The sequence below is a fragment of the Bos indicus genome, chromosome 12 (genome assembly GCF_029378745.1).
Source record: "Bos indicus isolate NIAB-ARS_2022 breed Sahiwal x Tharparkar chromosome 12, NIAB-ARS_B.indTharparkar_mat_pri_1.0, whole genome shotgun sequence".
NCBI classification, from domain to species: Eukaryota; Metazoa; Chordata; class Mammalia; order Artiodactyla; family Bovidae; genus Bos; species Bos indicus.
In genome coordinates this window covers 16155446-16169028 of record NC_091771.1, presented here as the reverse complement: position 1 = coordinate 16169028, position 13583 = coordinate 16155446, and the positions used below count along the sequence as shown (strand labels likewise).

The window sequence follows — 13583 nt, the reverse complement described above, 5'->3', positions numbered from 1 at the left end:
GGGTTATTGACAATAACCAGTGACAAGACAGTGACTGTCCTCAAAGGTGCCCCTTGACTGCTGGCTGATGGAGATGCTGAGTGTGGAGGCTCCATCACAGAGCAGTGTGAAAAAATAGGACTCGTTAGTTTCATCCTGACCAGGGTGAGCTGCCTGATCCTAGTATCTAGGTTGCTAGATTTTCTCTTCCAGATATTCCTGCTTTTTTCTGATATTTAAGCCTAGTGAAGACAATGCCTCTAGACCCGTGAACTTTCCAGAAGCAAAACACTGTTGCTTTGCCAGTCAATAATGATCATTTGGCATCTGCAAAGTCAAAAACAAGACTTGCATTACTTTTTCTCCTTCAGGAAAATTTGAACCTGGCTCTGAACTCTGCCTCAGCCATCGGGTGCCACGTGGTTAATATCGGCGCTGAGGACTTAAAGGAGGGGAAGCCTTACCTGGTCCTGGGACTGTTGTGGCAGGTCATCAAGATTGGGTTATTTGCCGACATCGAGCTCAGCAGAAACGAAGGTATGAACAAAGCCTCAGACGTGAATAATGGCCTGACTTTTCATTAATGCCGATGTTGAGGGTTGTACAAGGAAGATGTCATGAGTTGTCAAGCTCAGAATCTTCAGTTTTTGAAACTATAGTTATATCCAGTCCATTTTACTATAACCCATTCTGTCCACACTGCCCACTTTTTAAAACAACAGAGCAAATGTCTTTTAAAGACCACAGACTCATAAGGAGGCTTGTTTAGAGCCTGTAGCTCTGTCTAGCTGTCTGGGACTCCAACCTCAAGAGTTTTTCTGAGTTCACTTTGCCTTTAGACGCTTTGTAACAAATTAGGCTATTTTAAACTTGGATTTTACAAAGCAATTCGCGTTCATATACAGCAGTGATAGTACCAGATTAGGAGAAATGCAATCTCTTTTTACCAAGGTTGTAGGAAATTATATTTAGGGGTTCAGAGTTCTCAACCAGATATTGTAGCTGTCAGTCTTACTCCATCTGCTGTCAGCATCCTAACTGTTTCAACATTCAGCCTGTTCCTTGGACAGAAGTAGTATTGACAGATTCAATACTAAGCACTGTTACCTTTCATTTTTCCTGTATAGATCCTACTAATATGACATCTGTAGCCAGATTCTGGCCTTTAGTTATATATACATTTTGTGAACATGTCCAAATCAAAATACCCAGTGAAGACTTCTGGGGTACCATTTGAAAATCAGTGTATTATATTAAACAGAATATAAAGAATTAAAAAGCAAATAGGGAAACTTAGAACACATCAGAATGAATATTGATTTGCAAATAATGACCTCAGCTACATTTAGACCTTCTCGCTGAGCAGAAGTGATTTAATTCATCCAGGAAACACAGAGGAAAGAGTTAATTGCACTTTTTTGACTTGCTGTCATTATGCAGGTAAGCATGTGAAATATAAAACACGTATGAAAATACACAAGAGGACATTGTCGTTATCACAAAATTGATCTCTTGAAAGTAAAAATGCCCTATCATGAAATGTGTTCTAACAGACCCAGCAGAGCATTCCGAGTCGATGGTCTTGATCATCCCCACAGCTCTGCCCCTGTACTCTTAGGCCTCGTGCTGACGTTCACTGGTGTCATGCCTTCTCCACCCATAGAGGCTTCCCTGGTGGCTCAGATGGTAGAGAATCTGTCTGCAATTCTGCAGGAGACCCAGGTTCGATCCATGGGTCAGGAAGATCCTCTGGAGAAGGGAATGACTACCCATTCCAGTATTCTTGCCTGGAGTATTCCATGGACAGTCCGGATGTCGCACAGAGTCAGACACGACTAAGCAATTCAATTTCACTTTCTTCTCCACCCCCAAAATGGGGATAATAAATAGGCTCATAATACCTTATACCTCTTTTTAGGGAATACTACTAAGATGTTTATTCCATGGCCAAGGCTATACATCCCTCTATCCCAGAGAGGTAGCTTGCTACCTTTGCCTTCCCAGCAGGGCTCAGTTTAAGTTGTTACTAACCCCCCACTCCTGATCCCCTGCATTGATTTAAGTTGTCACTGATCCCCCCCACCCCAAGTATCCCCTGTGTTCATTTTTATTCGGTCGTTGTGTTTCTTCAGCGCTGGCTGCTCTTCTGAGAGAAGGGGAGAGCCTGGAAGACCTGATGAAACTCTCTCCCGAGGAGCTCCTGCTGAGATGGGCTAACTACCACCTGGAAAACGCAGGCTGCAACAAAATCAACAACTTCAGCAGCGACATCAAGGTAGGAGGACTGGAGTTGGAATGCGATTAACCACAGCAGTGGAGGGAATATGGGCGTTAATGGAGACAGACAAAGATACAGGCTTCATCTCTTCAGAAGTTCAGGGCTGGTTGGAGTGGCCGTTCTCAGGTCCGTGTGCAGCCCCAGCTCTGGGCCACATGCAGATCTGTCCGAGGCCCTAGTAACTGCATGGCATCAAACATGATGGGTGTTCCCTAGAGTTTCAACATCCCGATACAGAGCGATGAGGGCGAAATAGGCAAAGGGCAAGAGATAAGACTGATTTTCAGGTGAAGGGAGCCTCCATAGGATTCTAATGTCTTTCTGATTTTGTCAACGGGAGCATCAGATGGGGATTCCTTTCCAAAGAAAATCAAACCAGGATTACTCTTCTAATTACACTAATCATAGCAAAGACTGCACGCCAGGTACTCTTCTAACTGCCTTATGCATGTATCGACTCTGCTAATCCTCATGACACGTCTTTGAGATAAGAGTTATTCTTTGCTCATTTTGCAGGTAAGGAAACCCAGGTAAAGAGAATATAAGGAACTTGTTCAAGTTCACAGAGCTGGAGAATGGGGCCCAGGCTCTACTTGAGCAGTTGGTCTCCATGGTCCTTGACCACCATACACAGTGCTCCTCTAAAAACAATTTGTAAACTTCTTGAAAGCTTTGCATTTGTAGAAACCAGAGTGATACTGTAAAGATAATGATTCTGGAAATAATCTGCAATGAGAATTAACCCCAGAAAATGTAGAAGACACAATTAATCCTACAACAGGGATCCAAAGGTTGAAAAGCTAAGGAAACATGCTTTGCGGTTTGCAAGTTTGTGAAAAGTTCCATGTCAGGGTGAAAGGACCAGCTTGTTGGCATTGATGATAGATATATCCAGATAGAAAGAGCTTAAGGAGCAGGAAGGAATGTCAGTCCCCAGTAGGAAATGGTATGAGATGATGGTGTGCAACATGAGGAAAATAATTCAGTCTTCCACTTTCTCAAAAGTTAAAAAAAAGACATTTTCTCCAAAGACGAAGGGTCAGAGGAAAGGTCACGTGACTCACTGAGCATCAACTCCAGCTTTGATTCTTGAGTGACAGCTTCCCTGTTTCTCTGGCTTTTAGAATTCAAGGTCTGCCATCTAGAGCAAAGCTTCTAGATGGAAAGTCCCCTATTCCTTAGGACATAAGCTAGTAATGCCATTTTTTTTTTCTAACTACACAATTTCATTGGTTATTCACATTCTTCTGGCATGAGCAGCCAGCCTAGAATTAGCAGTTGGACAGCATTATCTCCCTCTGCACTCAACAGTTAGACTTGGCCATTATTTCAGCCACACTTTTCAGACAAAATTAGGATGCTTAGTCTGAGCCATAAATGTACCTGATTTCCTGTGACTGAAAGGCTGTGTTCTTTAGAACATGAGATGGGAGCTGGCAGGCTGAGCACAGGTACAGGGGTTGTGGCTGTTCTCCAGGAGCAGCTGCATCACCACCTAGGTCAGTGCTGAGATGTATAAGTCAACCTCTGGCAACTTGAGGGGATGCCTTTAAATCACAGCAAGTCAGCAAAGGAGGGGAAAACACCCAACACAGAGTGAAACACGTTTCTTAGGGTCCCATGAAATGAGATGACTCTTAGCAAAGCTAAATGGATGTGACATGTGACATGCAGATTTTATTCATGCCTAACATCTGCATGGAGGGCTTCCCTGGTGGCTCAGATGGTAAAGAACCCGCATGCCAATGCAGGAGACCTGGGTTCGCTCCCTGGGTCGGGGAGATTCCCTGGAGAAGGAAATGGCAACCCACTCCAATATTCTTGCCTGGAGAATCCCAAGGACGGAGGAGCCTGGTGGGCCACAGTCCATGGGGTTGCAAGGGTAGGACACAACTTAGGGACTAAACAACAGAGCAGCTGCATGGAACTTTCACTGACTTTGAAAGAGCTATAGCAGAAAGTAAGAGAAGGGGAGGGTAGCATGAAGAGACTCAAATCTGGTCCCGGATGCAGCATCAGGGCCTGGCACTGTCTCTTCTCATCTTTCCAAGGTCACAAGGGTGAGCGTACCTCTGGTTTCCTCAGGCTCTACCCAGTTTTCAAAAACAAACAGAGAAACAGATGTCTTTCAGCGATTTAAATAACAAATTACCTGAAAATTTGTATGCTTTCATTGAATGAGAAACTTTGACTGTGATTCGGAAAATTTCTTGTCAATAAACCTATTTCCAGAATCTAAGAAAACATGATAATTCAATATCTATATCCTGAGATAATGAAATTTAATCACTTTTTCTAGCTTCTTGATCAATATTAAGTGCACTTAATATTTCTCCTTTGGCATAAAGACTGCTTGTGAATGCTTCAATTTTTTGTCTGTGAAATCTTTTTCTTTTGCTGATTGTCCATTTAAATGTATTTTTAAACTCTGCTTTAAACTTCTGCTTCCTTTTTCTGTCACTTTTTTTTTAAATTAAACCTTAGCTGACTGACTTCTACAGCAATATAAAGGTATATATATTTTCCTGTATACAATTTAATACATGTAAATAAATTATTTTCTCCCCTGAGGGCAGCAGAATAGTATTTGCTTCTTTGGGTTGCCTTTTATGTATGTCCTGTATTTTTAACTGTTATACTTCTTTTAGAAAGAAAGGCAAATAAATATAATATGTAAAGGACAAGGGGAAAATGAAAATTAGTGAATGTTCCCAGCTTTGTTAATTAAGTTGCATTCTTGAATGATAGTTGGATAAGAAATGAAATATGTTTGCTTTGGGGAAATTATTGTTGTGCTAAGTGTCTAATTAGCTATGCCATCTTGAAATTGTAATTTCCTCATTTCTCACAGGACTCGAAAGCTTATTACCACCTGCTTGAACAGGTGGCTCCAAAAGGAGATGAAGAAGGTATTCCCGCTGTTGTTATTGACATGTCAGGACTGAGGGTAAGTCCACACCCCAAGTCGTGTGTCGATGCCATTGTTCTTCTGCATTGGTGGTTCCATTGCCCTGCGTGATGCTGGCTCGAGGTCCATGAGTGGACATCTCTGCTTAGAGCCCTGTTAAATTTTTAAAAACTGTTAACAGTTTGGGGTAGTAATTGTGGAAAATTGAATCTGGAAATAAACATTAAGCAAAGAGAGGAGTGGAGTCCATGCGTTGCAACAAAAGGTCCTGAATTACACAGTGTAGTTCCTACGTACCACAACCAGGACCTAACTCAGCCAAAAAATAAATAAATATTGTTTAAAAGAAATTTGAAAGAAAAAAACTCATTCCTGAATGAGAAGTAAAGCATCTGAAATATATAATCGATAGTATTAACTAGTAAAGCATCATATTAAGAGATAATTCCAGTTTTAGTAAGTTCTGGTTGTCTGAAAATTAGTGCTTTCATAGACTTTTAAGAGCATTAAAAGGCAGTAAACTGTGTTTCAACAAAACTTAAGTCTTCTTTTACAAGAGTCTGCTTATAAATTACTAGAAATTCTCTAGTCCTATTTGAATAGACTTTTTTGTTTGTTTAAAAAAAGCTTTTATTCATTTTTGATCAGGGGAAGGACAATCTCAGTGTCAACTTGTCACCTAATCATATATTTGAACTTACAAGATTTACTGCCCTAAAGACACTGCACCTACTGACTTGACAACATAACTTAAAATGAAAATCTCCTTTCTGTCCCCTAAGGTTGCATGTTGAAAGAATAAACAATCCCTTGCAATAGCCAACACTGGTACTTGGCTTAGGTTTAAGGTCAAATAGCAAAACAAGGCCCAAAGCATTATAACTTGATAGCCCATCAAGTACAAACATCACTGGAATAAAGAAAGTTGCAAGCACCAAGGAAAGCAAGAGGCAGGTTCATTAGCACAAAAACATTTACACGTGGCTGAAGGTGAGGTGAACTATTCCACAGGTAAACATGCATGCCAATCCTAATGGCGAACATGAAACCAAGGCAACAAGACCGAAAACATTAAACTCAGTTAACTACACTGAATGTAAAATTCAAGACTTGAACTTATCTAGGATATCCTCCCAAATCTAGAGCTAAAAGGCTTTCTTTTTAATGCACCAGGAAGATGTGTTGTAATGACATGACTTGGTCACACTAAACTTGCATTTACATGAGAATCAAGGGTTAGCCTTCTCCATTATTCTTTTATGTCTGAGTGTGATTATGCTCAGCTACTCAGCTCATGCACTAACCACATAAAAAAATGACTGAAACCCACTACCCATGCCTTCTAAGAACTCACACCATCTAACAGTTAACACCCAGTACAGCTTCCTAACAAGGCCCCAAGAGAAAACATTTTGTTCAGTTTGGTGCTTGCTGTGACATTAAACCAACAGAATAGAATACAATTAATTGACTTAGCTACTACTTCAAATCTTTTAATCTAAGTTTTGTTCAAACTTTAATAACTTCATACCTATTTGCCAAAATTGTTGTGTAAAATCTAACCATATCTGCTATTCTTAACCTGTAGCTCTTATAACACAGCTTTAGGCCCCCGACTCCGCAATGGGTATATCTGGACATTTAAATCAAGAAAACAAAGTTATGATATTATGATTAGTCAAAGCTCTTTCTAGCAGACCACTGAATACAACAATCCATTGAAAAATGCCTTTCCGAAGACAAGAACAAAGCAAAACATTTTCTTCATAAAAGGAGCTACCAGCATGCTTTGTGCCATTAAAAATGTACTTTTCAAAATATAACCAGAGACTCATGGTCTACTAGAAAGCTCCCACTAATCACAACAGTATAACAATGCCACAGAAGCTTTCATGACAATGTCTCCAGATAGGCAGAGGGGAAACAACATTATAGGTTATGATGGAAGCCTCGGTTAGAGAGGAAAATGAAGTCTTAAGAGCATGCTACTGCTAAGTTGCTTCAGTCGTGTCCGACTCTATGTGACCCCATAGACGGCAGCCCACCAGGCTCCCCCGTCCCTGGGATTCTCCAGGCAAGAACACTGGAGTGGGTTGCCATTTCCTTCTCCCTTAAGAGCACAGAATACATCTAACAAACAAGGGCAACAGAGCAGACACTGTAGCTGCCTATTCATAAAGGACCACAGTTTTCTCTTCCTATGGAGCAAGACTCCCTACAAAATAAACTGTGCATTTATCATTGCTTATTTAAAATTACACTTTTACAGAGTTATTTAGTACCTGATATAGAAAAACAATCACATAAGGAAGCATTTATTTGGGGTTTAACATGTAATCATACAAACAAAGTCTGTATAAACACAAATCCACAGAGTCGTAACACAGATAGCAAAAGACAAAGTAAAAACCAAGAAAACTAATTGGCGGCTATATACAATTGGACACAAATTGTGTCTTGTACACTAGAAAGTCTTTTACAAAATAATCATCTTAGATCAACAGAAGACCAACCTTCAGTGTCTTCCTGCAAGATGGTTACTTTAGCAATCCCTTCCTGTTTTCGGCAGTTGTCCCCTTTAATACGGCTGGTAATTGTTTCGGTGATTGCCACCCCCTCGGGATGCCTTGCCGTAAGTGCTCTGTTGGCCACTGTAGTCTGCATATCCCCGTCCATATTCATAGTTCCCATAGTTATACCCAGTATAATCATAGCCGCCATAGCCACTACAGTTTTGATCACCACCATAGGCACCATTGTAATTTCCATATCCTTGATCATGATAGTTATTAAATCCTTGGTTCCAGTTTTGGCCCTGACCTCGGCCTCGAGCCCTAGTACCACCTCGCCCACCAGCTGCAGCACCTCTTCCTCCCTTTTGTTGCTGCTGTTGCTGGCTATATACCTCTTTGGGTTGTGCAACTTTGATTTCACACTTCCCAGAACCAGTTTGATGGTATCTGCTTTCTAACAATTTCTTTACTGGCTCCTCGTCTATGTATGTAATAAAGCAAAATCCTCGTCTTTCATTTGTTTTTGTATCCACAGGAAGTTCAATATTTTCAATCTCTCCAAAGGCTCCAAAATATTCTTTTAATTTGTTCCTCCGAAGTATCTGGGCTCAATCCACCCACGAAAACCTTTTTTGGGGGTTCCTTCCCCTTTAAAACTTTGCCTTTTAGGGTCTATCAATTTGCCATCCAGTTTGTGTTCTTTCAGTTCCAAAACCTTATCAACACTAGCAGCATGCTTGAAAAGCACAAATCCAAATCCTCCTGATCTTCCAGTAACAGGATCTGTTTTCATCGTGCAGTCCACAACTTCCCCAAATCGAGACAAATATTCAGTTAGATCTTTCTTGCTTGTATCCCAGCTCAAACCTCCAATAAACATTTTACCGTCATCCTGCTGGTTCTTGCTCGCGTTGATCTTGGATCCCTCTGCGAATTCTTCTATGTCGCTGTACTCGTTCATGTCTTCCATAGCTGCGGAGTGGTCCGCCGGAGGGTCCTGGCGCTGAGACCAAGTCGCGGCCGCAGTGGCGGAGGAGCGTTCTATTGTATCAGATCAGATCAGATCATATCAGTCGCTCAGTTGAGTCCAACTCTTTGCGACCCCATGAATCACAGCACGCCAGGCCTCCCTGTCCATCACCAACTCCCAGAGTTCACTCAGACTCACGTCCATCGAGTCAGTGATGCCATCCAGCCATCTCATCCTCTGTCGTCCCCTTCTCCTTTTGCCCCCAGTCCCTCCCAGCATCAGAGTCTTTTCCAATGAGTCAACTCTTCGAATGAGGTGGCCAAAGTACTGGAGTTTCAGCTTTAGCATCATTCCTTCCAAAGAAATCCCAGGGCTGATCTCCTTCAGAATGGACTGGTTGGATCTCCTTGCAGTCCAAGGGACTCTCAAGAGTCTTCTCCAACACCACAGTTCAAAAGCATCAATTCTTCAGCGCTCAGCCTTCTTCTCAGTCCAACTCTCACATCCATACATGACCACAGGAAAAACCATAGCCTTGACTAGACGAACCTTTGTTGGCAAAGTAATGTCTCTGCTTTTGAATATGCTATCTAGGTTGGTCATAACTTTCCGTCCAAGGAGTAAGCGTCTTTTAATTTCATGGCTGCAGTCACCATCTGCAGTGATTTTGGAGCCCAGAAAAATAAAGTCTGACACTGTTTCCACTGTTTCCCCATCTATTTCCCATGAAGTGATGGGACCAGATGCCATGATCTTCGTTTTCTGAATGTTGAGCTTTAAGCCAACTTTTTCACTCTCCACTTTCACTTTCATCAAGAGGCTTTTTAGTTCCTCTTCACTTTCTGCCATAAGGGTGGTGTCATCTGCATATCTGAGGTTATTGATATTTCTCCCAGCAATCTTGATTCCAGCTTGTGTTTCTTCCAGTCCAGCGTTTCTCATGATGTACTCTGCATAGAAGTTAAATAAGCAAGGTGACAATATACAGCCTTGACGAACTCCTTTTCCTATTTGGAACCAGTCTGTTGTTGCATGTCCAGTTCTAACTGTTGCTTCCTGACCTGCATACAGATTTCTCAAGAAGCAGATCAGGTGGTCTGGTATTCCCATCTCTTTCAGAATTTTCCACAGTTTATTGACGTTCAATCTGAAGTCTGCAAAGCCAAATTGGTGTTATATATTCTATCAGTGACACTATGTAGGTTAAATTTTATCTTGTCAGAGTTGCAGGTACACCAGCTGAATGTGGGTAAAGAAGTTAAACTAATCAAAAGCACTTGTTTGCAGATGTAAATATTTTTAATGAACTAAAAATAAATGTAATTTATTATTTAATAAATGAACTTTTTGTGAAGTCTGTACAAGAAGATTGCCTGGAGAAGGGAACAGCTACCCACTCCAGTATTCTTGCCTGGAGAATCACATGGACAGAGGAGCCTGATGGGCTACAGTGCATGGGGTTTCAAAGAGTCGGACACAACTGAGCGACTAATATTACTACTGCTGCTGCTGTGCCAGAAGATAATAAAAAGAAAGCCTAATGGTTGAAAATAATTAAGATCAACTTAAATGATAAAATTGTAGAATCTATTGCATCTCCTTAAAAACGAGACAGCCATTCATCTGAAATGGTCCTGCTCTGTATAAAGATAGGAAGACTCGATTAATTAAGTGGATATTCCTCTTACTTGAAACTCTGATTTGTGTGTGTGTATGTGTGTTAATCACTCAGTCATGTCTGAATCTTCGTGACCCATGAACTGTAGCCCACCAGGCTCCTCTGTCCATGGGAGGATACTGGAGTAGGTAGCCAGTCCTTTCTCTAGGGGATCTTCCCAACCCAGGGATAGAACCTGGGTCTCCCACATTGCAGGCAGATTATTTATTGTCTGAGCCACCAGGGAAGCGCCCTTGTGATGTGGGTCCAGGCAAATGGAAGGAATGATTTGGTCTTATTAGGTGTCTCCCTGAGGTCGAACACTGAGGGTTTTGGTAAGATGCCCGTCTGTTTTTCATGTAACCTGTGTCTGCTTTGTGTCTGGAGAAGCTCTGACCCAGCCTTGAGATGGGTGTCCTTTTCCATCGCAGGAGAAAGACGACATCCAGAGGGCAGAATGCATGTTGCAGCAGGCGGAGAGGCTGGGCTGCCGCCAGTTTGTCACGGCCACGGATGTTGTCCGAGGAAACCCCAAGCTGAACTTGGCTTTTATTGCCAACCTCTTTAACAAATACCCTGCCCTGCACAAGCCTGAGAATCAGGACATCGACTGGGGGGCTCTTGAAGGTAACTGAAAACCAGTTGCGTAAATGTTCTGAGAAGCAGTCACAGTTGTAATTCAAGAGTAATTCAGAATCACCTCCTAAGCAAACATAGGCCCCGCACGTGGGAGATTTGCGAACAGGTCATCAATTCTCTGGTACCTAACAAAGAGGATAAATAGATTAATCAAGTCAATTACAGCCAAGGAGGAATAATCAACTACCATTCTATCGCATCCATTATACATGGGCTTCATCCATTATCAGAATTAAATGTTTTAGGGAAGACAGTGCATTTAATTATTGGATGAAATAAATCCTGAGTTCCAAAAGCCTAATTTATGTACTTAATGGACTGAGTGTTAATTCCTAGAGGCAAGAAATTGCAGCCACTTGTCATCTAAAAGTGATATTTAACTTATGCTAAGAGGTGCTTACTGAGGTTTTTGTTTTGTCTCTGATTTGGGTAATGGGGGTCATGGAATAATATTTTGAGGCAAAATCCATGACAGTTATATTTAGGGGGTTAATGCCCTAAACCTAGATAAAAGTCACATAGCTTTTAGTCAGGTTCTAATAGGTGAAGTTGCCAGAGATGTTTTTCTCTTTTTTCCATTGTGAATGAGTCCCAATATTGAGATAGAAAAATCAATGCAAAAATAATAATAAATGAATATCCCCCAAGAAAGGAAATCTACATTTTAAAGATTAATCCTTTTCTGCAGTGCTTTACTCCAGCTGGAAATGCAGTCAATCCATGTTCCAGCGCTCTGCATTTGTATGATTGATGTGTGGTGGTCAGGGGCCCATGGATTCTGTTGACTACCAAGTTTGTATGCCAAGCCCTCTCACCACCCATTTCCAGCTGCTTCTAGATCATCTACATTTGGGTCCATCACTGTCACTTGAAATTCAGCGTATTGATCAGAATTGATCAATATGAAAAGCAGAATTGACCATTTCCCCCCTCCTGCATTGCCTCTCTACCCACCCCCCAACCTCCCATCCCATCCACTCTCGTTTAGAAATTCTCCATTTCCATGAATCATACCACATTTTTCTCTCTTCAGTCACCAAAACCCTGGGTTCCACTTTGGTGTCTTCCTCTCCTTCACCCCTAAATCTCTTGAATCAGCAAATACTAATAATTCTTCCCACAGAACGACTTTTAGATTGTTATTTTTCCTTTCTGCTCTTCCGGACTCTTACACAAACTGTTTCAATAGGTCTTAGGGGCCTAGCCCTCCATCCATCAAGCACTTGAATGCGCCTATGTGCTGGTGTCAAACACTGTCCCCTCTGTGTGTTTAATTTAAATGCATATTGCCTTTCAGTAATTCTGCGCACTGCTGCCAAACACATCATAGTACTGCTTTCATTATAACTCTGCCTTGCTCGAGAATTTATTATAGTAATTAAAAAAGAACCCATAATGACTGTCATTGTCTAATATATCAACCAAATCTGCTACCTGGCATCCAAAGATCCCCGATTCTGGTTCCAGCCACTAGACAGCCTTATCGGTGTGGACTGCACTACACAGATATCTGAAAAGTCAGTTTCTAATAGTCTTAATACAGACCTTGTCTGTCGTTCCCTTTGTGTTCATATTTACATAATCTCCTACCCCGTCCCCCCACATCCCCTCCTATTTTCTCTTTACCATCCAGATTTTACTAGCCCTCTAAGGTAGAGCTCAAATTGCACTGCCTCCAAATGTAGCCTGTACAATTTTCTCCTTTATCTGAACTCAAATATAAATATCCACCTCATATGGTAGCCCTCTAGCTTGCATGATCCCTCTTGGATTCTCAAAACACATATTCTTCCAGAAAGAATGTAAGCCTTTGAGGGACAACCCTGAACAGTTTACCCTCATGGGCTCTTGTACGCTGTTAATCATAATAGATGCTGTTCTCATTGAACTGAAATGGAAAAACAATTAATGCAGAATAGCAACCCTCATTCAAATCCCTTAGGGTTTTTATATTTTTTAATTCTACTTTTGGTGTTTGTGACAGCTGCTTTAGTTAAACTTTGATCATAAAAAAGCATATTTTCTTGGTGCCTGAAAGATAACTAGCCTTCATTCATTTAGGTGAGACGAGAGAAGAGCGGACGTTTAGGAACTGGATGAACTCCTTGGGTGTAAACCCGCGAGTCAATCATTTGTACAGGTAAGAATATTGAGGGCCTCTTCCTGAATATGAGATACCAAGACCTGTGAAGATGCCCAAGATTTCAGATATCACTCTGGTGTGCAGTTCTCTTCGAAAAATGTGCGCACCTCAGTGAGAAGAGGGGAAACGCCGAATTGAGCAGCAGGTGTTGAAAAACTCACTTGCATACACCAACCTTGCTATGTATTTAGTATAGCAAGTCCCCTACATATGAATGAGTTCCGTTCGGAGAGGGTGTTCATAAGCCCATTTTGTTCAAAAGCCCAACAAAGTCAGCCTAGGTAACCAACTAACGCAATCGGCTATGTAGTACCGTACTGTAATAGGTTTATAATACTTTCCACACAAATAATACATTAAAAACAAACACAAAAATAAAGAAAAACATTTTTAATCTTATGGTACCTTGGAAAGTATTGTGGTACAGTACAGCAGCTGGCACACAGGGGCTGGCATCAACGGACAGGCAAGAAATAAAGATACTGTACTCTATATG

The 13583-nt window shown here is 41.4% G+C and overlaps 1 protein-coding gene and 1 pseudogene across 2 annotated transcripts in view; one reads left to right on the top strand and one right to left on the bottom strand.

Moving 5' to 3' along the window:
- Positions 1–13583, top strand: part of LCP1 (lymphocyte cytosolic protein 1) — a 104858-nt gene that overhangs the window by 71976 nt on the left and 19299 nt on the right. For both annotated transcript variants that reach the window (XM_019971245.2, XM_019971244.2), the window contains exons 7-11: positions 351–516; positions 2112–2254; positions 5109–5204; positions 10737–10932; positions 13006–13084. In XM_019971245.2, coding sequence (XP_019826804.1) covers positions 351–516; positions 2112–2254; positions 5109–5204; positions 10737–10932; positions 13006–13084 — 680 coding nt within the window. The remainder of the gene's footprint in view (positions 1–350; positions 517–2111; positions 2255–5108; positions 5205–10736; positions 10933–13005; positions 13085–13583) is intronic.
- LOC109566698 (heterogeneous nuclear ribonucleoprotein D-like pseudogene) lies at positions 7460–8721 on the bottom strand (annotated as a pseudogene).